Here is a 25,904-nt window from a genome sequence, read left to right as displayed (position 1 = left end):
CCATGATATCCTGCCCCAGGAAGCTTCTTATATTGAAGGCACCTGTATGAATTCTAGAGTTCAAACTTTACTTCTTCCAAACCACTTTTCTCACCACATTGAAAAATAAGCTTGCTCCAATCAGTTCAACTCCTACAGAAACTTCTTAAAATGTCTTAGGCAGTGGTTCATAACACCATGTCGACAACAATCATTATTCAATTATATTTCAATAAATAAACACGATTGAGACAAGGAATGTATTCACCAATCCTAGATTGGGGAGAGGGGGTTGGGGAGGGGTTCTGGAGAGGATGGAAGGAAAGGCAGGCATGCCTAGATTTGAGGGAGTTCAAATTTGGTCAACACACATATTTGCCATTGAAATGATTGTAATCACGTCACCAAGAAATTGTTCTCAGAGTTTGAGGAAAGTTAAAGGGGAGCAAGGAACGGGCTTGAATGTGAAGAATGCCTTTTATCACAGTGGCCCACTCCCGGTGAGACAGAACCTCCCTTCCCAGGAGCAGGAGCTGGAGCAGGCGGGCGCTCGCGTTCCGGATAATTTTGAGCCGCGCCTCCCGCCGTCCGCCGTCACGTGCCGGCCCGCCCCGGCCGCGTAGATGGGTGGGGGAGACTGCCAGGCGACGGGGCAGGAAGGGAGGAGGTCGTCGTGCCATTCTTAAAGGGGCCCCAGGGAAGGCGAGAGGCTGCTGACGGCCGGAAGGAAAATGGTGAGTTGCCGCCGGGGAGGGCGGGGGCCGGAGGGCCGGGCCAGCCAGCCCGGCTCTCCTGTTTGCCGGAGCCAGGCTCTGCGGGCAGCGCCTGGGGTGGGTCGGCGGCCGCTTCCGCCCCGGCTGCTGGCGCGTGCCCACAGCCAGAGACTTGGCCTCTGCCCGCAGCCTCTTCCACCCGGCCTGAAGGCAGCATCCTCCGGCCGGGCCTGGGGTCGACCCGCCCAGCGGATCCTGGGACTGGGGTGCGGCCAGTAGTAGGGTTGGGTCACCCTCGCCTGGGTCCTTCTGGATGGAGAGTGCCAGCTCCTGAACTGCAGGGTCGAAGGGGGCTGGAGGTCTGGCTCAGCGAAGGGCTCCCCTAAACGCCGATTTCTTGCCAGGGCCCGGGCCAGGCCTGAGGGGCAGACCGGCGCTGAGCACCTTCCGCCTGGCGGCCTTTTCAGGGAGGTTTCGGAAATTCAGATTCCATTCTCTCGGCCTCGCCTTAGCTTCTGTCTCCTCCTTCCTTGGCCTGCCGCTCGGGATTTCTCCGTATCCTTGCTTTCCATGAGTCAGGGCAGCTGGAAACCTTTGACCCAAGGCTTTGATGCTTTAGCCTTAAAGTATCTGTCAAATGCTTTAGTTTTGTTTGTTCTGGGGCCTTTAGCTTCCGTCCTCGAATGGGTTGAACCCCATGCTTGAAAATAAAGTGGAGAATTAAATCAATTGCCTAACAAGGATTTTTCTGGATCTTTCTATCGGGTGTTTAAATATGCTCAAATATGCTCGTTTCTTTAATTAGAAATCTAACACAGCTCCCCACTGCCCTATCTCTGACCTGTCACTCATTTCTCAACCCATCTCCCAGATCTTGTCATGGTCACCAAATCCAAGGGACTCTTCAATTCTCATCCTAACCGACCTTTCATCTGCATTCTGGACAGTTTACTCTGCCCTTTTTGAAGCTTTCGCTTTCCCCAGACTTTCCCCTTGACTTCTTGTTTTTCTCTTAACTTTTACTGTTGGTCCATATGTGTCCCATGCAGACTTTTCTTCCCTGGACATCACATGGAGGTGTTCTAGGCTCCAGTCTAATGCTTGGTTTTCCATTCTGTTTTTTTTTTTTTTTTTTCCTTTATCCATCTTTTCTTACATTCATAGTTTCAATTACCTCCTGCCTATAAGCAGATGACTTGTGAATTTGTATCACATTTGCTTCTGAGATCCAGTTCAGATCTATATTGCCCACTATTTAGTTACTTTCTAGGAAGCTTTTCCCCACTTGGGTGCTTCAAAGCCACCTCAGTTTGTCCAGAGTAGAACTCATTCTCTTTCGTTGCAAACCTGATTTTTCCTCAGTGTTCCTCAACTCAGTGAAAGGTATAATTTAGTCTGTTACACAAGTGAGAAGTTTGGAGTTATCTCGGTAACTCTTTTTCCTAAGTCACCCCTCCAATATCCAGTCTGGCATTAGCTCCTTTGTAGTGGTTAAGAGAGTGTCTAAGAGATCAGGCTTCACTAGTTGTGTTAACTTTGGGGAAGGAACTTAACCTCTCCAAACCTTAGTTTCGTGCAAAATGAGAATAATAAAACAAACTCATTCTAAGGGATTATTTTGAGCATGAGGGGAAGTGCATGTAAAGGGCATTGCACCATGTTTCTCTCACAGTGTTTAATAATGTGTTAACTGTTCTTAGCAGTATTTCCCTACTTCTCTTGTTCCTCATCAATCTAAGCTACTTTTCATCTCTCACTTGGACTAGTCTTGCCAAGTAACTAGTCTTGCTCTCTTCATCTTGGCACTCTGTTTCCTGCATGCAAATCTGATCATGTTTCCCATCACCTCTCTGCTTAAAACTCCTTAGTGACTTCCCTTTGCTCATAGGATAAAGACCAAAATATGACCCACGAGGCCCTATGTGGTCCAGTCCCTACCAACCTCTTCTTATACCATGTTCCTGCTCATTCTCTGTCCTAGAGTCATACTGGCATTTCATTATCTTACATGTACCATGATCACTTTAATCAAAGAGTTTCTGCATAGGCAGTTTTGGTCCTTCAGATACCTTTTTCAGGCAGATCTTTTGTGACCATAGTGTTCTTCCCTGGTCCTAAGTTCTCATAGCAGCTTGTGTCTCTCTTGTCTAGTTCTTACTACAGTTACAAACAAATACACATTTTCTTACCTGATCCTCTTTCTTTTTTTTTTTTAATTTTTTTTTAACGTTTATTTATTTTTGAGACAGAGAGACAGAGCATGAACGGGGGAGGGTCAGAGAGAGAGGGAGACACAGAATTGGAAACAAGCTCCAGGCTCTGAGCTGTCAGCACAGAGCCTGACGCGGGGCTCAAACTCACGGACCGCGAGATCATGACCTGAGCTGAAGTCGGACCCTTAACCAACTGAGCCACCCAGGCGCCCCTTACCTGATCCTTTTGGATGTAGGTCTGTCTTCTACTAGACTGTAATAGAAGCTCCCTCAGGGCAAGCCCATATTATTTATTTATTTATTTATTTTATATGATTGTATTCCTAGCACTTACCGTGGTGCTTACACTCACTAAATGTTTCTTACTTGGAGAAACCAATAAGTGAACAATCGAGCTCAACACTCCACTTAACTGTATATTGATATTTACCCACATAGAGTTGTTTGCAGGGTGTTATACTTACTCTTAAATGCTTCTGCTAACTGTAAGCAATTAGAATTGACTGAGCCTGCGTCCCTTTTCTTGTAGGAAGGAATTTTTGGCCTTATTATGGTATTGGGAGGGGTGAAAATGCCAAAACAAGCTCTGTAAATCAAACCACAGCATGATTTTCATTTGGTTTCTGATCCTCAGAATGTCAGGATTGCACAAGCAGCTCTGAGTGTCAGAGCTGGAAGGTAAGACTTTTGTGATAAGTTGTGGTCTTTGCCTAAACAAGAATCTAAAATATTTATTAGTTTTGCTAATGGGTTCTACCCTTGGTTGAAGAGAGAATGGAAATTCTAACTTTTTGACTTCTATATTTTTCTTGAAAATAGACTATGGTTGAATACTACCTTCAGGAAGCTCCTTATGACTTAACATCTCTTTTTCTAAGGAGAACTAATAGGATGCATGCACTTGACTCCTTATTTATTGGATAGGACCTTATTTATTGGACAATACCTATTGACAGGATGTCTTTTCTAATTGTAAATAGCATATCCTGTGGTCTGTCATACCTTACATATTACCAGTGTTCTGAATTAAAGGACAATTTAAAATAATAGCTATTTCTGATTTAACTTATGCCCTCATTTACCCAACCTGGGGTCGAAAAAGTAGGCTTTTATTAAATTTGTATTTTAACTTAAAATTGGAAGCCTTCAACTTTTTGGGTTATAATGAGACATGTATTTAGCATTGGTCTCTGAAATGTTCTAATTTTCTTGAAGGAGAGGGAAACATGTTTGAAAAGATCAAAGAATGTGGACCTTCTTTTGGTACCTGACTCAATCAGACCTGTTGCGGGGGGGAAAAACAATGTGGGGAATTTGAATTCTATTTGATTATTTGAGACTGGAATTATGGTTAGGTTTTTTAAGGTGAGATATTGTTATTATCCTTGTATTAATGGCACATACTGTCATTTTAATGATACGTACTAAAATATATACAGTTGAAATGACTTTGGGCCTTTGCCGTGTGACTTCCATGGGGGGCAGTATGGAGGGTTTTGATGCAATAAGATCAACTATGTGTTGATAACGTTTGAAACTGATATAGTGCATAGGGTTCCACTATACTATTCTCTCTCCTCTATGTGTTCAAAGTTTTACACATTAAGAAAGGGAAAAAAAAGATTTCTGTCCTCATGCTTTCAATCAGTAAAATACATTTGCATTACTAAAAGAAGAGTGCTTTAGGTCATTTCCTTGCCAGATTTCTGGAGAAGAATCTCTAACATTTTTTCATAATTGTAAAAGGTTCTTTTAGTATAGTTTATATTTGTTTCATCTAGTTTTGCTCTCATAATTCTTTTTTTTAAGAATTCATAATTCTCTACACCCAATGTGGGGTTCAGACTCAAGACCCTGAGACGAGCTGCATGCTCTGCAGACTGAGCCAGTCAGGTGTCCCGCTTTCGTAATTCTTAATAACTTCTTTTTTTAATCCCCACAGTAATTTAGTTAAGATATAAAATGGTATTGGTATTTACTTTTGTGACTTACTTTTCTTACTTTTGTTTATTTGTATTTTTTCACAGTTGCGAGACACAAAAATGAACCAAGGTCTTATTAATTCTAAGTACAATAAAGATGATTTTTCCTGTTCTTCTTGCATAGTGCAAAAATGTATTTTCTAACAGCAGTGATCCTTGACTTTTCCTGTATTCTTCCCTTCTCTGGCTCTGATGAAATTGCACATTATTATATCTAGTTCTTTGAGATATTTATTAGCCAAAGAGAAAGTTAAGGCATAGCCTACACATTAGATGAGCAAATGTGTATGATTAATGTAGATAAAGGTTGGTAGATTTAAAAGCTCTAAGTGTTCAGGTGTTTCATGTTCATTTAATTGTGACATGTAGATGTCAGTATGTTTTTAAAGGTATTAAGCTTTATAACTTTCACATGTACATGTATTGAAGTCATGGCATTTTATACATTTTTTTTTTTTTCTTTTCTAGAGTGAGTCTTTGGTGGTTTGTGATGTTGCTGAAGATTTAGTGGAAAAGCTGAGAAAATTTCGTTTTCGCAAAGAAACGAACAATGCTGCCATCATAAGTAAGCTAAAAGTGATTGCCTCAGTTACATGGTCTCTGTTGATTTTTATCTTATAGCTACATTGAATAAACTGAGACTTCAGGAGATAATATGCCTCCTCCTGTTTTATTTTATTTATTTATTTATTTATTTATTTTTAACGTTTATTTATTTTTGAGACAGAGAGACAGAGCATGAACGGGGGAGGGTCAGAGAGAGGGAGACACAGAATCCGAAACAGGCTCCAGGCTCTGAGCTGTCAGCACAGAGCCCGACGCAGGGCTCGAACTCACGGACCGCGAGATCATGACCTGAGCCGAAGTCGGCCGCTTAACCGACTGAGCCACCCAGGCGCCCCGCCTCCTGTTTTAATCCTCCCCCTTGCTTTTAGATCACTTTAGAAAATAAGTAATATTTGTTATCATAGAACAGAGGTGGAGTGTCCTGCCTCCCTCCTCAGCTGCCTACACAGCTCTGGAGAAGATGATCTTAGTCACCTGGTCATGGTAGTGACCCACCCAGCTGCATCCTTTAACTTCTCAGGAGACTAAAAATTTCCTGGTCATTCAATCTCAGCCAGAAACCTTTGCTTGCACCTAAAATGGTAAAATGTTCAGCATTGTCTTCAAAGTGATTTGGGGCCTCATTTCAATTCTAGACTTGAACCCCAGTTTCATGGAGAGTACTTTTAAGTGTCACCAACTTCTGACCATGGAAAGAATGATTTGCATATAACCTCTTCTATTGTGAGCTGTAGCTGATGTTATGCAGATTTCTTTTATATTCTTAAGTAATATTTAAGATGTGGGTGATGATTTAGGAGGATGAAGGAAGGGCGGGGGGTAACATTGTAGAACTCTATAACTATGCTTAACAGAGAGGCATCCAGCAGATGTGAATTAACGAGGCAGTGACAACTTGTCACGAATGTTGGTTCTATTACAAATAAATACTACAACGTAGGCATACAGTTCTTAAAAGTGAACATTCATGTCAGTGCCATTTTGCTGCAAAAGATAAAGCTATTTCAGATCTTACTGTATCTTACAGAATTTACTATGAAGTTATTACAAACCAAAACTGGCCAACATTTCAGAGTAATGGAAAAGTATAAAGGCATAGATTATCCAAACATTTTTCAATTTGGCTTCAGGTTATGTTACATATATTTGCATATAGATATCACTGCTGTTTGGTAATTCTTCATGTCAGAATAATCATACTGCACTGTGAAATCTGGACTCTGGAGAAGCTGGAAATCTAGTGGTGGTTCTATCCTAACCCCTGGTCCGCTTTTCCTTTGCAGTTCTGACCGTGCTACATAGACCACGCTCCTTTATAGTCACCCTTTCAGACCTTTTTTTATTATCAAGGAAGTTGCATTTGAGTTACAAAATTCTTCAGATACACAGGAAATGTAAGGAGTTGATGTAAAATTCTAAATAAGCAAATTAGGTGATGAGAATTGTGGGTAAAAGCCTTTAAATGCTGACTGCTTGAAAAGCACAGCTAGCTAATTAGACCATAAACTAAACTGCAAATGAGTTTTATGTTTGTGTTTCTTAATGTTTTAATTTTAGATGCCATAAAAAGGACTGAGACTCTGTGAGTTGGGTAGATCAAGGTCACATTAGAATCACAGTTTACTTATACTGTATTTTTATTTTAGTGAAGATTGATAAGGATAAACGCCTGGTGGTACTGGATGAAGAGCTCGAGGTTTGTTTAATCAGCTAAGTACAGTTTTATAGTTAAGCAATTGCTGAAAGATGCGGTGTTAGTTATGTGTCCTTTTAAAATGAGTCTAAATACATGCTCATTATGCATGAAAAGCATGTGCTAATTATTATGTAGCACATTGTCTTGCTAATTTAATCACATTCTTTAAAACATTAATGAAACCAATGTAGTAAGTGGTCGAAGATAGGGCTACACGTCCAGTAAAAACTCAGTTAACTTTATAACTTCTAACTTGTTCAGCCAGTAATTAAAATCTAAAATGCTATAACCTAAGCGTTTAGTTTGTCAAATTAAGTAACTAATTTAGACTGAAAAAAAATTAACTTTTTTCTCTTTCCAAATCAGACGCTCCTTTGAGGAGTGGCCTATTATCTTATTCAGAATTTCTTGACAGCTGAAACATGAACACGGCTATTTAGATAATAAGTGGAACTAAACTGAGTGGGCTGGTGTGGGCTTTCATTGGCTTGAGGGTTTAGGAATCTCAGCTTATATACAACGTAGTAACCTAAAATTTTATGTTGTGGGATGTGGTTATGAAGTTATATCTGTTAATAGAATGGGTACTTGGTATAAGGTACTTGGTATATACTTAATGTATTCTGGGTAAGAAAATGTTTAAAAAGTTTTTTTCTTTATGGTGCTAGGGCATTTCACCGGATGAACTTAAAGATGAACTGCCTGAACGACAACCTCGATATCCTTTTCTTGGTGCTTTAAAAAGATTTGTTTCCTTTAGTGGTCAGAATTTTATTTACGAAGTTGGTTTGTTCAATTTTTAAAAGACCTATATTTTACAAAATTTTCTCCTACACCATGATTACAATCAAAATATGTATGCACGGGGGCACCTAGGTGGCTCAGTCGGTTAAGTGTCCGACTTCAGCTCAGGTCATGATAGCAGGGTTCGTGAGTTTGAGCCGTGCATCAGGCTGTCTGCTGTCAGCCCAGAACCCACTTTGGATCCTCTGTCCCCCACTCTCTCTACCCCTCCCCCACTTATGTTTCCCCTCTCTCTCTCTCTCTCTCTCTCTCTCTCTCTCTGTGTGTCTCTCTAAAAAAAAATGTATGCACATATTGGACTAAGAAAAATGGGAAGTTGATGTACTAGTGGGATGAATTATTTCCTTTTTTAAAAATTCCTTCTATTATGTGGTTACAATAAAAATTTAGAAAGAAAACCTCCATACTAAATCTACACTTTTAATATATTTTTGAGAGATAATATGATTTAATAACTTAACTTTGGGGCTCGTGTATACTTTTTTGGAAAGATAATGATAATAAAGGTATGGCCCAAATGGATAAGAGAGAAATTTACCACTCACTAGCTCCCCAGGTGTATATTTCTTTCAGAACTTTGTCGGTAGATACTTGTCTCAAATAGAGCAATAATTTTAGTTTCTTTAACTTGAGAAAAACCTTCATTGTGTATAGTTATAAATACCAACATGATGATGGAAGAGTTTCATATCCTCTGTGCTTTATTTTCTCCAGTCCTGTTGGTGAGTGAATCCCTTTATATAGTATATTTCGTCCTGATATAATTAAACCATTTTTATATAAGACAAGTTTTATGCTTGTTTTAAAGATGTAAAGTGTTGACTTAACCTAAATAGAGGTATGTGTGCATGTGCACATGAATTCATCCTTAGAAAGAAGTTGTTTTCTTAGGATACATTTCTAGAAGTGTAATTCATCAGTCAAATCATACACACATTTAAGGAATATGAAACGTAGGGACATTTTAAAATACCAGCATACATTTTCTGTTTTAGTTTTGTGTGTGAGTACATGAACTTCATGTATAATCATGATATATATTTGTGTTTATGTGTAAAATAGTAGTTACTGATGATAACGCCTATAATCTTGAGAATAGTTTCAGAGTAGCTTACATTAGATATTAAAGTGGCTTATTGTTATTCAGGGTATATCCATTATCACCAGAATTCCCAGTACTGTCACCATTATGCCCACAACTCTGAACTCTAAACTTTACTTTAGCACTTAAAATAGTAACTTTTGTCCAGGGTGCATCTCCCCACACTGATCCATCACCATCCCCAAACCTATATATGTTAGGCATCCATAAAATTGACCTTGATATTTAATGTCAAAATTAAAATAGTGCTGAAAAGTTCTTAAGTATTTACGAGGTTGTAAAAGATCTACAGAGATGTAGCCTCATTTATTTTTGTTGACCTGCAGCCTTGTTTGTCATTTAGCTATGGCTTTGTGCAGGCAATATGCAATGTAAGACTCTCGAAATACACCCATACACACTGAGACTGAAGTTTTTTGTAAACTCAATAGCATAAGAATATCCTAAATGTGTCATTTTTTGAAAGTAAAAAGTGAAAACTCATCACTTTTTAAATTTCTAAGTCTCATGTCTATACTAATCTCTTTTCCAGGATGTAAGCCTGAACAACAGATGATGTATGCTGGGAGTAAGAATAAGTTAGTCCAAACAGCTGAACTAACCAAGGTGGTATTTGTATTTTACTTGCTTATTGAGATACTATTTTTCCCTTAGAGCAATAGCTAAAGTAATCTGAAGAGTTAAGTATTTTTTATGCAGGTGAAAGTTATTTAGAACACAGCAGTGAACTTAGAGAGTTTTATTGTTTGAAAAAAGAATGATACAAGTCATTAATCAAAGTGTGTTTTTTGAATGGAAATTACAAGTTAATTAGAAGAAATCACATTCAAAATATAGGCAGCTTTAGAAAAGCCACTGCAACTATTCAATCTATTGAGAGTTTTTTTTATCTTCTGTAATGTAGTTTCTAATAGATAAAAGTAAGTATTGAAGTTTCTCATAGCCCTTTACCATAGCCTAAATGAAACAAATTCCACATTATGCAGTTAACTATCTTGTTCCCAAGTCTAAAGTTAAATTGTTAAGAATACTTACTAGCTTTATTAAACTAGAACATTCTGTTTTATATGAGACACTGTCCTTATGCCTCCACTGTCCCCATTGTTTTATGGCATTTTTTGAAGTTTAATGGTAAGAGAGATACCTGTTCTCAAACTTTATTTAACTTCCACGTATTAGTTTGAGTTGTAAAAGTGTGTACTTTTAAGGTTTTGAAATGGACCATTACATCACTGAAATAATATTAAATAACATTTCCTTTCAGGTTTTATTTTAAGAACAGCATCAGTGTTTTCTCCTTAGGTGTTTAATCATCAATCCAGGAGATGTCTTTCATTCCCCCCTGCTTTTACCTTTAGCCCATGTGATTGTCATTGACAGCCCCAATTTATAGACCCTACTTTTTCTCATTTGTACCATAGGAACACCCTGGAGTTGATCTAAGGGGTGGGTGATTAGGAAGGACAGCCTCATTCCTGTTCTAATCTCACACACACCATAAAGTGCTGGAATTAAGGCATTACAATTTATAAGTGACTTTTACAAATAATCACATTGAATCCTCACCACGACACTGTGAGGTTGATGGTGACATTCCTGTTCTGTAGGTGGGAAAATTGGGTTTCAGAAGGACTGAGTTTCAGAAGACTGGCCCAAGGTTGCATAATAGTAAATTATGCATATATATATATACTTAAAATAGTAAATGACAGAGCTAGGATTCAAACCCACATCTGGACTCAATCCCATCCTTTCTACTCTATTACATTGTTTCTTTATAGCCATTATACTTCCCCAGCCTGTGTGTGTACAGAGATTTGTGGCTGTGGGCCTGTAGTCCGTCCTTATCAAAACATTCTACAGCTTGTATTTCCTCCAACTATGGAAGACCAGTGTATGTTCTTCCGGTTCCTAACTAATTGATTGATTTTAGTTGTGTATACTTGGGGTATCTCTTCTAGTGGGTAAGATGTACAGAACTGTTCTTTTAGAATATTTGTAGATTTGTGCTTTTAAGAGAGTTTTGGTTTTATGCCATCTTGATTGCTAAACTTTGGTAACTTAGTACTTAGCATTTTAAAAAAGTAAAGGTTGGGGCACCTGGCTGGCTCAGTTGGTAGAGCGTGTGACTCTTGATCTCACGGGTGTTAAGTTCGAGCCCCATGTTGAGTGTAGATTACTTTAAAAAATAAAAAATAAAAATAAAGGTATATCTAATTTACATAGATAAGTCATGACCAACATGAATGAAAGGAAGGAGAATTTGATATTCAACACTCACATATATATATATATATTTTTGAGAGTGTTAAAGTATGACGTAAGGTTTTTTTCTTAAGGTATTTGAAATAAGAAACACCGAAGACCTAACTGAAGAATGGTTACGTGAGAAACTTGGATTTTTCCACTAATGTGAACTTCTGTGTTTCTAAAGTATTTATGTATTAACCTGACCATACTGGAACCAGACATAAATACTTATGCCTAAAAATGCACTGTTACTTACAGTTTGTTTCCTGCAGTAAAGAAAAATTCTTCATTTGTTCAAAGTTTGAACAAAGGGGAAATCATCTTCATAGTAATGAAACTTTGTAAAGTGTTTCCTTATATTTGTAATTGTTAGGTGGACTACTTCTCTCCAGGGACTTTTTGCACTCTTGTGACTAATTTCTATAACTTATGGTTCAGAATTTGTTACTATTTACAGACACTATTGGAAAGTGGGTATTAGATTGTGATAGACAACAGTTGCCTCCTTTTGACAAATACTGGATATTAGCAGTTTATATATGAAAATAGCGTATTATCACTTGTCAAATCTTTGAAATTAATTTGGGGTAAAAGACTTGAAGGACCCAATTTTGAGCCATGAAAAGTAATTTACTGTAGTATAATCTACATTACAAGTACATTTTTCATCAGTTCATGCCTTCTCTGGTTTCCTGTATCTTTTTAATCAAGTCCAGAAACTTTGTTCATCAGCCATTCATTCTTAAGGTCTGGGAGTTAGATGTTATAATAGTTATGACTATTAGGTTTTCTTCTTAATAGAAAATAGCATCTTAGTCTTGGAAATTGATAGGTTGGAACTAATCAAGGGCTTCATTCCTGGTTGTGTCATAGCTAGATAGTTTTGGATCTAGGTTGATAACACTTTAATTATAAAGCACCTCTCAGTGTTGTCCTGTGAACACTAGTTACTTTAAGTGTGTTAATACTGTGCCTTTGATTTGTTAGCTTTAAAGTTAGTTTAAGACTTTTACACTGCCAGTATTCCAGATTTGGTGAAATTAATACTTTTGTAAAGGGTCCAAGTAAAACAATTTTCTAAATGTGTTTATCTGAAATTTGTAATAAAATCAACTTCATATTTTTAAAATTCCAACTATCTGCTTGCATTGGTGAATATATGGCAGTTGAGAGTTGTAACTTTGGGTATATTTATGATTAGTTTCGTGCCATAGGAAAAATTATTTATCTTAAAACCTTGGCCAGAGTTAATAACATTAACACATCAATAGAAATTGCATCTTCTATCCTAAATGTCAGAAGATATTCTAAACTGTACGTCAGTCTTGTTGGCATCTTTGGCATGAAGCAAGGATTCTAATATGTAGTGTATTTTAACAACATGTAAGTAAGTGTTGAACTTAATTTGACAAACAGCGTTGAGACTCTAAAGACTAATAAAATTTGGTGAGCAGATTCTTATATTAAGAATGTCTTAGTCATTTCAAAACTAGAAAGGCATTTTTTTTTATGTTGGCATATTTTCCATTCATCCATTCTTTGCATTTTCTTTTTGAGGTTTCTGTGCCAACTTTAATAAAGAGGTGAAGATAGTTGGAATTTCCACAATATTGAATCTTCTGTTGCCAGTGCGGTTTGGCTTCACTAATCTAAAAAACAGGAAGCAGTAGGAAGTTAGTTGGAGATGAGGAAGTGCTAGAGTGGGCATTTGTTTTGGTTATCGAATGGGAAAGATTCTCTATTCCAATTTCTGGAGAGAGAGAGCGAGAGAGAGAGAGAAAGAGAAGGAGAGAGAACTTTACCCAGGAAGTTTATGAATTCTTTAAACAGCTATTTTGATATTGGAGAATAATGCTTCTAATTCTGTAGAAATGCAGATATAACCCAAGTGAATGGAGAGTGTTTTTAATGTTTTTAAATGAAGGAAATGAGATTTCGTTTCACCTGGTTTGCAGCAATAAGAGAAACTAGTGCTGCAAGAATGTATTTTTTAATGAGGTTCCTTTTTTGTCTTGCGTGTTTTTGGTTTTTTTAAACTGAAAGTCCTCACTGACCTCCATAAACAGAACTGAGTTCCCCTGTTCTCTAACAGGGGCAAAGAGCTATGATAAATCATGCTTTTTTGACCTTGGTTGATGCCTTGTCTATAACATGTATTTTACAAGACAGTAAATAAGACTGGGGAAGCAGTAGAATGTGTTTTTACTCCCTCTGTCCTCTAGGGAGACTTCTAAATTGTATGCTCCAGAGTGTTCTCAGACTTTTATATAAAATTTCCTTCCCATCTAATCAAATTTTTGCATTGTTCTTTTCAAGTATATTTCTATTTGCTCTCTTTTTCTGCCTTCTCTCAAAAAGTAACTCCAGATTTGACAATTGCAGTTTTTACATTCCATAGCTTTCTGGTGCAGCTATTCTCATTCATATCTTAATCTTTCCCTGTTGGCATCAGCTTTTTTTCCTGGGAGCCTCCTTCATGGTCTTCTAAGTCAGCATTAGTTTTGAAATTGTTGGCCTTGCATAATAAGTTCTGCATAGCATCTAATGTAATGATAGAGCCAGCTAGTAATTCTAGCATGTGTTTAGTATGGTTTTTGTGGCAGCATAACTGACAGATGAAGAAAACTGTTCTCAGGTTACTATGCTGAAATTCCAAAATGTCATTTTGAGTAGTATTCACTTCATTCTGGTATTGAAGCAATCATGTTAGGAGAAAGGTTGTTAGACTGTTTTTGTTTAATTGACTTCTAAAATAAATGTTCAAATTGTCTGTTTCTAAAAAGTTTACCAAATGCCTAGTGCAGTTAAACATACTCTTGTTTAAGAGGGTGTTGCTAAATTTTTTATTATCATTACTAAATAATCTTTGTAGCAAAATGTCTGTCAGCACTTTTCTGTCCCCTTTTATCTCCTATTTTCAGGAGTCACATGTAGCCATAAACTGTATCTTGGTCCGACACTTTAACTAAAAATTTCCAGTTAGAGGAGTTTATTGCCAAATTAAATTTGGCTGTCTTTATTCCCCACGTATATAGATAGTAAGGAAGGTATACTTAAAAAAATGTTTGGACTCCTTTAAAACCTGAGCAATGTCATTAATCCATAATGTGGACTAGTGATGAATAGATATTTTCATAAGAGTTTAAATGCTGATATTTGGTGGAAGTAGAGAGTAACTTGTATTCTATCAATTCAAATATTCTTAGTACGGTTGCTTTCCCTGTTTGTTCAATAGACTGATAATACTGGAATCTACAGAATTTGAGCCTTTACAACTTATGTGAAGAAGTGTCTCAAACATTTCTGGACAAATCTCATTTTGTATTTCTGGAAGAATGTAAATCTTATAGGCCACTTAACATCAATGGTCCCAAGTTGAATATTCTTGAGAAATTTGTTTCTTGTTATGCCATTTGACATTTCAAATCCGTGACCATGTTCCTGTTAATATTCAAAACAACTATGTTAAGGTTGTGATAGAAACTGTGTTTTCTTGCTTTTTGGAATATAGTTCATACACGTATATTACTTGAATATTGTTTGAGATCACTAACTTGCCAGGGCAGTTCCCACTGATCTAGATGGTCCAATATAATCTCATTCAGGAGGCTTGAAACATTAATGGTTTAGTCTTGTGAACTTTAACAGTTCCCTGTCATCATTTAACAAAATCAACAACTGGCACAACTTCTTAAGCTGTGATTTCAGTCTCTGCTAGTTCATATTGCATGTTTATTTTGGACAGTCTTCTGTTAAGCATGGTGCTTGTACTGGTTTAAATAAAATGTTAACATGAAAAGGCTTCCGGCTTTTCTTTTTTTTTCTCACCTCCTCTGCCTTATAGAGTTACTTTTACCTGCCTGGCTCAGTTGTGGTCTTTGCATGAGCCACACAGATTCAGTTTACTTTCTCTGGAAAAACTGAAAGGCAAAATAAACAGGAATCACTTGGCAAAAATAGGATGGGTGAAGGAGAATGTAACAAGATTATAAAAATTTCTAAAACTTGGTCTGATGCTAAAATGATTGTAGTGGCAGGGGGCGTTCTTTCTTTTCTTTCTTTTTTTAATGTTTATTTTTGAGAGAAAGAGTGTGAGCAGGGGAGGGGCAGAGAGAGGGAGACACAGAATCTGAAGCAGGATCCAGACTCTGAGCTGTCAGCACAGAGCCCGATGTGGGGCTCAAACCCACAAACCATGAGATTGTGACCTGAGCCGAAGTCGGATGCTTAACCAACCTAGCCACCTGGGTGCCCCCAGAGCCCCCTCTTTCGTTTTTTATTTATTTATTTATTTATTTATTTATTTATTTATTTATTTATTTATTTATTTTTGGGACAGAGAGAGACAGAGCATGAACGGGGGAGGGGCAGAGAGAGAGGGAGACACAGAATCGGAAACAGGCTCCAGGCTCCGAGCCATCAGCCCAGAGCCTGACGCGGGGCTCGAACTCACGGACCGCGAGATCATGACCTGGCTGAAGTCGGACGCTTAACCGACTGCGCCACCCAGGCGCCCCAGAGCCCCCTCTTTCGGAGGGTTGGTTGGTTGGTCAGGTTTTTCTCGGTTCTACCCCTATCGGAAACCCTCCATTACTTATTTTGTTTACTTGCATGCAAAGGTACCTAATTCTAGCACAACCTCTGGTTTCACCTACCACGATTCCCTACATTTACACTCCAGCGTAATGGAACACCCTTCTTTCTTGGGCACATGCTCTGGGCCACATCCCCTACCAGCACCCTCCACATGCTGCTGCTGCCTGTCAAAAATAACAATCTTCAATAATGATCTCAAATGTCATTTGAACTATGAAGTCTATTTGTCAAACTAAATATAGTAACTTCTTTAGGAAAATAAAACACAAAACTTTTATTAAACCAGTATCATTAGAGAAGGGCGCCTGGGTGCCTCAGTCAGTTAAGTGTTTGACTCTTGATTTCGGCTCAGGTTGTGATCTCACCATGGTGAGACCAAGCCCTACATCAGGCTCTGCGGAGTGTGGAGCCTGCTTAAGATTCTCTCTCTCTCTCTCTCTCTCTCTCTCTCTCTCTCTCTCTTTCTCTCTCCCCCCTTCTACCCCTCCCCCCCCATGTGCATGCGCATGCTTTCTCTGTCAAAAAATTAAAAAAACCAATACCATTAGAGAAAAATTAGAAAATACAAACAAGCAGGGTGCCTGGGTAGCTTAGTTGGTTGGGCGTTTGATTCAGCTCAGGTCATGATCTCACAGCTCATGAGTTCAAGCCCCGCGTCAGACTCTGTGCTGACAGTTCAGAGCCTGGAGCCTACTTCAGATTCTGTGTCACCCTCTCTCTCTGCCCCTCCCCCACTTGTGGTCGGTCTGTCTGTCTCTCACTATCTCTCAAAAATAAACATTAAAAAAAATACAAACAAGCAAAAGGAAGAAAACATCTGCTCCAAGAAATCCATTGTGATGTGTTTGGTTATCGGTTTCTCTGTAGGAGGAATCCTCTGGCCCCACAGTTTTTCTGGGAACCCTAAAGAATTATGGAATTATATTCTTTTTTTTTTTAAGTTTATTTATTTTGAAAGAATGAGAAAAAGGCAGAGAGGGAGAGAGAATCTTAAGTAGGCTCCACGCTGTCAGTGCAGAGCCCCAAATGGGTCTTGATTTCATGAATCATGAGATCATGATCTGAGCAGAGATCAAGAGTCCAACGTTTAACAGACTGAGTCACCCAGGCACCCTGTAACTCATTTTTTTCAGGTAATAAAAATTCCAGTCTAGTCTAACGTCAAAAATGTCAATGTCTTACTTCCTTTAAAGCTCCCTCCATCGGGGCACCTGGGTGGTGCAGTTGGTTAAACGTCCGACTCTTGATCTCAGCTCAGATCACGATCTTGCAGTTGGTGAGTTCCAGCCCTGCATCAGGCTCTGTGCTGATGGCGCTGATGGCAAGGAGCCTGCTTGGGTTCTGTCTGTCCTCTCTACCCCACCCCTGCTTGTGCTCTCCTGCTCTCTCTCTCTTTCAAAATAAATAAACTTAAAAAAAGAACCAAAATAATAACAACCAAAAAAAATCTCCCTCCCTCATCTCTCTTTCCTAGCCTCTACTTTCATCAAGTCCACTTCAGGCTGAGAACCCACTGTGGGGATGGGGTGTGGTCTGTTCCTCGTTGTCCTGCTTTGCTCCCCCACTCCTTAGTTGTCTCTGGGCCCTCTGGGATTAGTGGAGGGGTGCAACTTAAGGGAGCAAAAAAAGACTCATTAACCTGGTACAAATGTAATCAGAGTTGGGGCCTTCTGGGGTGCAGCCAATGTCAAATACCAATTCTATTTCTCCATTGAATGCTTCTGTGAGCTCTTTGCCAATTCCCATTGAGGACTTTGGCTAGAAGTCCCTTGACATGGATCATGTCTTCTATGGCTAGTGGCTTTACCACTGTCCCTCCCAGGTCTTAGCTTCTGGTAGTCAACTCTGGCGTAGGCACCCTGCTTCTCCAGATAGACATCTTGTGTTGTGTCCCTTGTTCAGCTCCCTTCCTCAGCCCACAAGAAACATGCCTCTTTGCCTTGCTGCCATCAGGGAGGGTACAGTTTGCTTCCTCTGTCATCAGTGTCAGCTCTCACATCTGGGCCCTGCATGGTTCTCTGGTCTCATTTTGTCCCATTCTCCTAGCCCACTACACCCGAGCTATACGGGGCCTATTTTTATTTGTCAAACACACCATGCTCAGGCATTCTCACTAGCTGTAGCTTCTTCCTGGGAAGATTGCGCACTCTCCCTTCTCTGCACTCACCTCCTCCATATTCCTTTGGCTGGCTTCTTTATTCTGAACTGAGCTTAAATGTTGCCTCTCACAGAGACTTTCCCTGATCATTCATCCTAAGGTAGCAACACAGTCACCATCATATCACATCTGTTTTTTTTTTCCTTTTTTTCTTTTCTTTTTTTACATCTGTTCTAATTCTCTGCCTAGCACTTACCACCATCTGATAGTTTTCTAATTTATGTAACTGGTCTGAATAGGGAATCTCAAATGTACTCGTGTAAAAAAAAATTGGGAGGTTTTTTTCAAAAATTGCTACCTCTGTTCCCCATCAAACCTCTTTTTTCCTCTGGTTAAAAAGCTTCCTTGGTGATCTATTTCCATCATATTTCAGGCTGGTTGTTATAAGTGCCTCTTTCTATTACTAAGATTTCAGTTCAGATTCATTTTAAAAATCCAATCTTGTACTTGAATCAAACCTCTTCTCTCCTTCAGCATACACTGAATTTGTGGCTTTGGGGAAGGTAGGAGGAAATACTTGCCCTCAAGTCCTGTTCTCTTGTTCTGCCACTGGCACTTATCCCCCTGGTGTGGGGGAGGGGAGGGAGAAGACGTTAGCTTCTGTGCCTGCTCCCGGTGAGAAGACTAGCCTCCTGGATTGATTTCCTTTTTGTGCATGCACATGTTGGTAAAAGAAGGTTGTGGTTCTTTTGGATGTCACTGCTTCTCTATTTAACACTGATTGGCCATGAGTTCCAAGAATAGGGCAAGCATTCAAATGCTGATTCTTTCCTAGAAGTTATCTTTTGCATCTTTGGATGGCCTTTTGGGGTTTCTTCATGATTACTCTTTCTATAACTTTTGTTTTACTTGGATTAATAATGACCCCCCCCCCCCATTTTCTTAGTTTTCAATGTAGTTATTGTTTTTTTCCTGAACACCTCCAACAGATTAGTCAAATGCCTAGCAATTCTTCTAAATGCTTCAACAAATAAAATCTGTCAGTTCCAAAAGATTTCAAGTACGAAAGGAGAGTCGAAATTACATACATTTAAGTAACTTGTAGTTAAATAATTCTCAGTGAAAAAAAATATCAGTTCCCCCCTTCCCCCCCCCTTCTTAGAAGACCTCCTTCCCCACCTTCCATCCTTCCTCTAAAATCTGTATTGGATGCTCTATAGGCATGAGCATTTTGTTCTGAAGCTTCTTAGCTGGAACCACTTGGTTGGGTCTCATGTATTCCCTACCTTGTTAACTCATTTTGCTGAAGCTCATGGTACATGGGAGGAGAGTTTTCATATTTCAGAAAATGTTTTTACTCCGTCTTCACAATTGATTGGTGGTTCAGCTGCTGTGACAGATATTCTCTGATTGCCTCTCCAGAACCTGTCAGTCTCCACCCTTCACTCTGGTCTCTGTCCCCAGGAGGCCAACCTTTAGGAACTACATCAGCTGGCTCCCTTGCCCTCAGGTTTCTGCTGGAGGTCAGCCAATCTCTAGGGAGGATGGAAAGGGAAGACAGGTATTTTTTCCCTCAGTCACAACATTAGGGCCTCGGCAGGCTATGGCCCTCCATTGAAAGTCACTTATCTACTCAAGACAGTCTTCTCTTTCTGAATCCTGGTAACCACTACCTTCCTTCCTTCCATGGACTTTGGGATGGGAACACAGAGTTTTTAGGACTGTGGTATCTCTTCTCACTCTGTAGTTTTAGCCCTTTATCAAATCCTTTTCGAATTATCTATCCCCTTTCCCGGGTTGAAATTCTAGGGTGGAAATTATCTTCCTCAGAATTTTAAGGGCATTGCTCCTCTACCTTCTAGTTGCAACATGCTGGTAAGAAGTCTGATGCCAGTTTGACTCCAATTGTGTTGTAAGTTACGTTTATCCTTTGGGATCTTCTCCCTAGTTATGATATTGTGCAATGTCTCCATGATGTGATTCGGTGTGGATTTGGTTTCATTCATTGTGGTAGATATTTGATGGACTATTTGAATCTGGAGATTCACATTCTTCAATTCAAAGAACAATTTTTTCCCATTATTTATTTGGTAACCTCCGTATTTTTGCTCCCTCCTAGCACTCTTACTGGTTTGGATGGTGGACTACTTGCTCTGACTCTAATTTTCTTATCTTTTCTATTATTCATCTCTTATATTTTTTGTTCTTATTCTGGGAGATTTACCTCAACTTTCTCTTCCACCCCACCTGTTGATTTAAATTTTTCAGTTATATGTTTAAAAGCTATACAAATTTTATTAGTAAGATCTAACAGTTAAGCAAGGAAAACAAAACTTCTTCAGAGTCCTTAAAATATTTTATAAACACTTTATATTTCAACAAAGGTCTTTTATCTTGGAATAGGCAGCTAACAGCATCACTACAGCTAAATATTTTATAAACACATGTGAAAAAAATACTGCAGTTGATCTTTGAATAACACGGGTTTAAACTGTATGGGTCCATTTATATGTGGGGTTTTTTTTATACAGTACAGTATTGCAAATGTATTTTCTCTTATGATTTTCCAATATTTTCTTTTCTCTTGTTTACTTTATTGTAAGAATACAGTGTATAATACATATACAATATGTGTTAATCAACTGTTGGTGTTATTGGTAAGGTGTCTAGTCAACAGTAGGCTATCAGTAGTTAAGTTTTTGGAGACTCAAAAGTTATTCATGTATTTTCAACTATGCGGTAGGTCAGCGTCCCTAACTTCCGTGTTTTTCAAGGGTCAAATCATCAGACTGTACACCTTAATCTTACATGTTATATGTCAATAATATCTCAATAAAACTAGAAAAAAACATTTTAATATATATTAGTTTCCTTTCAATCCATTCCTATGTATAGGAGATAATTGTATATGGTATTATCCAATTTTTGTAAATATTATATATATTCTTCCTTTAAAAAACTATTAATAAAGGTAGTTAGTTTCATAATATTTTTTTGAGTGCATATATCATAGTGTACTCAACAGTTCTCTTGTTAGATATTTTGGATGTTTCCAAAATTACTGCTAAAGATATTTTTGTTCAAAAGAATTTTTCCATGCTTTGGATTATTTTTGAGGGTTATTTTTTTTAAGTTTTTTTTTTTTTTAAGTTTATTTATTTATTTCAAGAGAGAGAGAGTGCCCATGTGTAAGCGGGGGCATACGGAGAGGGAGAAAGAGAATCCCAAGCTAACAGCACAGAGCCCAACATGGGACTATATACCATGAACCATGAGATCATGACCTGAGCTGAAATCAAGAGCTGGATGCTTAACCAACTGAGCCATCCAACGCCCCATAGCTCACTGTTTTTTGGTTTAAAAACTACACCGATGGCCAAAGATTTGACAACCTTATGTGTTTTTTACCATTTTATGGTTAGCCATGCATTGGCCTAATTATATGATATAAAAAAGAATTTAAATTATTAAACATACCTCGACAAAGCTTAACACATCTAAAAATATTTTTTCCTGATAATTTGGGATGCTTCCTTTAGAAAGTGTTCGATCCTTGGGGCACCTGGGTGGCTCAGTCAATTAAGCATCTGACTTTGTCTCAGGTCATGATCTCACAGTTTGTGATTTCAGGCCCCGAGTCGAGCTCCCTGCTGACAGCTCAGAACCTGGAGCCTGCTTCGAATTCTGTCTCCCTCTCTTCTCTGCCCCTTCCCTGCACATTCTCTCTGTCTCTGTCTCTCTCAAAAATAAATAAACATTAAAGAAAGTGTTGAGTTCTTACATGGAGTTTGGTCTTTTTCTGGAGCAATTATTCTAATGTACTGATAATGTTTGATGATTTTTGTATCTCAATCATACTTAATTACTGCAGGTTTATAAGATGTTATATATATATATATATATTTATACACCTTTCTTTGTTTTCAAATATTTATTTGGTATTTTCTTGTATTCTTTAAGTAACCTTTAAAATAATTTAGTTCCAAATCTCCTTGGGATGTTGATTACAATCGTGGTAATATAAATTAATTTGGGAAAAAATGACATCTTTTAAAACTTCAGTTAAGGAAAATCTTTTAGCTATGTCTTTTATATTTCTCAGTGAGGTGGTATAGTCTTTCTCATATTGGTAGCACACATTCCTTGTTGAAATTTCCGGGTATTCAGTTTAATCCATCTCTGGTCGTGAGATTAATTGTGAGGTTACTCATGGTAGTGAAGAGCTTGACCTAGGGATGGCTGTACAACTGAGCTTCACTGAAATTGGAATATGGCCTGGGGAAATGGAAGCACCTAGCTTCAGCTACACAGACCAAGTTTTCTGGTTTTCACTTCAAATGCAGAAGTTTGTTGATCTTCTGCCATTAGGGTAATAAAGTACCTCCCTTTCTAGTCCCATTGGTCCTGCGGTTGAACCACCTGGCCATTGACTCTGCTAATCTCTTCTCCATTTCACAGCTTTGGCTTGCTCAAAACCAATCTGAATTTCCTATACCCATGGCCCATGTTTGCCCCTTCCTGCCTCATAGCCACTCTCACATTACAAATTCAGATTAAGTTCCCTTTACAACCCATTAGGCCTGGGGGTGGTAGTGGCTCCTGGCCACCGCAAGCCCCAGTGTCCTGCCCCTTCCCTCGTTAGTTTCCTTCAGCCCTGCCCACACTAGTCCAAACAGCCCAGGACATTGTAGGGTGGGACACGGCAGGGCTGGCATGTGCCTCAGGCTTCCGAAGGTGAGACTCCGTGTGATGTTGGAGGTCATAAGTGGAACTTCATTACTGTTCTACTAGCCTGCGACCTTCTGTGAGAAACAGAATGGAGCTACTCCAATAGAACTGGCGGGAAATAGGTTTTTTAAAAATTATGAAATTTTGGGGCGCTTGGCTGGCTCAGTCGGTTAAGCAACCGACTTCAGCTCAGGTCATGATCTCACTACTCGTGAGTTTGAGCCTGGCATTGGGTTCTGTGTTGACAGCTCAGAGCCTGGAGCCTGCTTCATATTGTTTCCCTCTCTCTCTCTGCCGCTTGTGCTTTCTCTCTCTCTCTCTCTTTCTCAGATATGAATAAAACATTAAAAAATTAAAAAATTTGAACTTTTGGGGCCCCTGGGTGGTTCAGTCAGTTGAGTGTCAGACTTCAGCTCAGGTCATGATTTCACAGTTTGTGAGTTTGAGCCCCACATCAGATCCTCTTTCCTTTTCTCTCTTTGCCCCTCCCCCACTTGCTCTCTCAAAAATAAACATTAAAATAATTATGGACTTTTTACTTAAAAAAATTATAAAATGCAAAAATGCATAAAGATTTTTAAAGTGTACAATTTAAAGATTAACCACGAAAGAGTATAAAATTCAAAGATTAACAAATGAAAAAAACATACCCCGGCACTCATTATCTGGCTCAGTTACCACATGTAGAAGAAGCCTTTGGGACTGGCGCTCAGTGCTAGCTGAATAGCACCTCCAGGCACCAAGGTTTACTATGTCATATCTGCAAAGGGTGGCTTCCCCCCTCCCCCATGTTTTCCAAGCCAGTGGCATTCCTAGACTCCCAGTGTCAGGTTCTGTGATGTTTCACGACGAATGAGGTTAGCCTAGGAGGTAGTATCAATAACAGTAGAAACAAGTAGCAACCAAGCAGTGAACATTTGGACTGTTGACTATTACAGAGTTTGAATACTTTCCCCATTCTTGTTTAGGAAAAGAAGCAGTGCCTGTGGGAGGGAGAGGTTACTTTACTTCTGCTTAGACATGGTTTTGGTCTACTCATAACTTGTGTTATTTATGGTTTTGCCTTACTTTGAGATCCCACGTACTCCTGGGTTCTGTTTACTGCTTTCCCTTTAGTGGGAAAGTGGCCTTGCCCTCTGTGGCTGAGTGTCACGTTTGAACTCCCAGCAAGACAAAGAATCTGTGTGGTCTGCTTGGGGATATTGTCCTGGTGAGACACAGCATTGCCCAGGAGGCTGCCTCCTCAGTACCTAGCTCCTCTACTTCACGGTCCATTCTTAGAATAAACTTCCATAAACCCATGCAACTTGAGCGAGCACGACTCTGTTCCTTGTAACCCCAGTGAGCCTGAATAACTCACAGATCAAATTGGCAGAATCTCCAATAAGGGGGAGGATGAAGTATAGAGGACGTTCAGATTATAGTCTCAGGTAATCAAACATGCAAAGCTATCATAGAGAATGTAAGGCACCCCCTGGTGCTCAAAAGGTGGCTCAATAATTTCTTGAAATAATTGTTGGTGTTTTTCTTTTGTATTCCCTTTTTCCCCCACACTGTGAAGGTGGCTAGGCCTTTTAGGCTTCCTTGCTTGAGGATTTTTGCAGGCAGGACAGAAAGAAGAAATCATTCAAAGTCAACAGTTCTCCTTGCCTTTTGTGAAAGTTCTAACTGCATTGAGGAGACTCAGCTGGGTGTCCCAGAGGGGTAGGGTGATGAATGAAGGCTTGTGGGGTCTGGGAGGAAATGAAGAGATAGTGGTTAGGCTCCTAAATTGGAAAGGGATCGGAGGTCTATGGGTCTTGCAGGCAATGGACCCCTGTGCCCTGCTCTGTGGGCTCTGGGGAGGTGGTGACATAGTAAAGAGGGTGATCCTAGGGTGCCTGGAGTGACCAGAGTTTCCAACCTTGACAACCGTTCTTCTTCTCCTTCCCCTCCTCCTCTTCCTCCTCCTCCTCCTCCTTCCCTTTCCCCTTTCCCTTCCTCTTCTTCATCTTCTTCTTTGTCTTCTTCATCTTCTTCTTCTTCTTCATTTTAGAGAGTGGGGCAGAGGGAGAGGGAGAGAGAATCCCAAGCAGGCTCCACGCTCAGCACGGAGCCTGACATGGGGCTCTATCCCACGACTTTGGGATCATGACCTGAGCGGAAATCAAGAGTCAGATTCTAAAAGGAAGGGGAAATGGAGTCGGAGTAAAATGATTTAAAAACAATAAAGAACAACAACAACGACAAAAGAACATGGTACCCTCTCTATGACCCAGAAACTTCACTCATAAATAATTACCTAAAAGAAATGAAAATATATATTCACAAAAAAAGACTTGGATAAGAATATATATATGGCAGATTTATCCATAATAGCCCCAGACTGGAAATAACCCAGACATCCATCAATAGGAGAATGGGAAACAGATTATGATGCATTCATGTGATGGAATATTACAGAGCAATAAAAAGGAATGAACTAATACAACAACAACAGCAACAACATGGGTGAATCTCTGAGACATGCTGAAAAAATCCAGACATAAGAATACATACTGTATAACTCCAATGATCCCATGGAAAAGATAAATCTACTCTGTAATGACAGCTGGTTCGGTGATGGCCTTGGGCTGGGGGTCGGGAAGGGGTACAGTGGATCTTTTGGGGGGGTGCTGTAAATGTTGAACATACTGATTGTAGGTGGTTACCTGAGTGTATCATTTTGTCTAAGTTCATTGTGCACTTAAAATGGGTACATTTTATTTTTTGTAAATCATACTTTAATAAAGTTTTAAAAAATGAATGAGTTACTAATGCATGCAGCAATGTGGAAGAATCTCAAAGAGAAAAGCCCCAAAACATTATCCTGAGCCAAAAAAAGCAGACACAAAAAATGCATAGGATTCCATTTAATAAAATTCAAGAACAGATAAAACGAATCCATGGTACTGGAAAGCAGAAAAGTGTTGCCTGGCGGCAGGTCATGAGGGAATTATGTGGGGTAGTGGCAAGGTTCTGTATCATGTTTGGGGGTGGTTATTACATGGATGTATGCATGTATTGAAAGTCCTTATACACCTAAAATCTTTGTTTTTCACCATCTTTAGATTGTACCTTTGTGTGATTTTGTGGGAAAAAAAAGACACATAAGAACAGAACAATAACAATAAAGAACATATTTTGCACACATGAAA

At 39.1% G+C, this 25,904-nt stretch overlaps 1 protein-coding gene across 2 annotated transcripts; it reads left to right on the top strand.

The window, feature by feature from the left end:
* Positions 1–601: 601 nt before the first annotated feature.
* Positions 602–25,904, top strand: GMFB (glia maturation factor beta). Of its 2 annotated transcripts, XM_053889435.1 has the most exons (8): positions 602–713; positions 5,356–5,452; positions 7,101–7,150; positions 7,819–7,869; positions 8,592–8,676; positions 9,589–9,662; positions 17,096–17,178; positions 21,631–25,904. In XM_053889435.1, exons 1-7 carry the CDS (start codon positions 711–713, stop codon positions 17,132–17,134), a joined length of 399 nt encoding a protein of 132 aa, XP_053745410.1. In that variant the 5' UTR covers positions 602–710; the 3' UTR covers positions 17,135–17,178; positions 21,631–25,904. The 2 variants fall into 2 exon arrangements, with proteins under 2 accessions (XP_053745410.1, XP_019307311.1); XM_019451766.2 differs by lacking the exons at positions 17,096–17,178; positions 21,631–25,904 and adding an exon at positions 11,396–15,105 and having other exon boundaries at positions 7,819–7,868; positions 8,594–8,676.

The sequence above is a fragment of the Panthera pardus genome, unplaced genomic scaffold (genome assembly GCF_024362965.1).
Source record: "Panthera pardus isolate Hobbes unplaced genomic scaffold, ASM2436296v1 HiC_scaffold_24, whole genome shotgun sequence".
Lineage (NCBI taxonomy): Eukaryota > Metazoa > Chordata > Mammalia > Carnivora > Felidae > Panthera > Panthera pardus.
The sequence above is the reverse complement of the archived record's forward strand: the minus strand, read 5'-3'. Positions and strand labels throughout refer to the sequence as shown.

What these genes read in the sequence shown, in the direction of transcription:
- GMFB (XM_019451766.2), top strand. An exon ending in GAACAATGCTGCCATCATAA is followed by an intron (nt 5,453 to 7,100) that starts GTAAGCTAAAAG and finishes TTTTTATTTTAG; the next exon opens with TGAAGATTGATAAGGATAAA. An exon ending in AAACAGCTGAACTAACCAAG is followed by an intron (nt 9,663 to 11,395) that starts GTGGTATTTGTA and finishes TTTTTTCTTAAG; the next exon opens with GTATTTGAAATAAGAAACAC.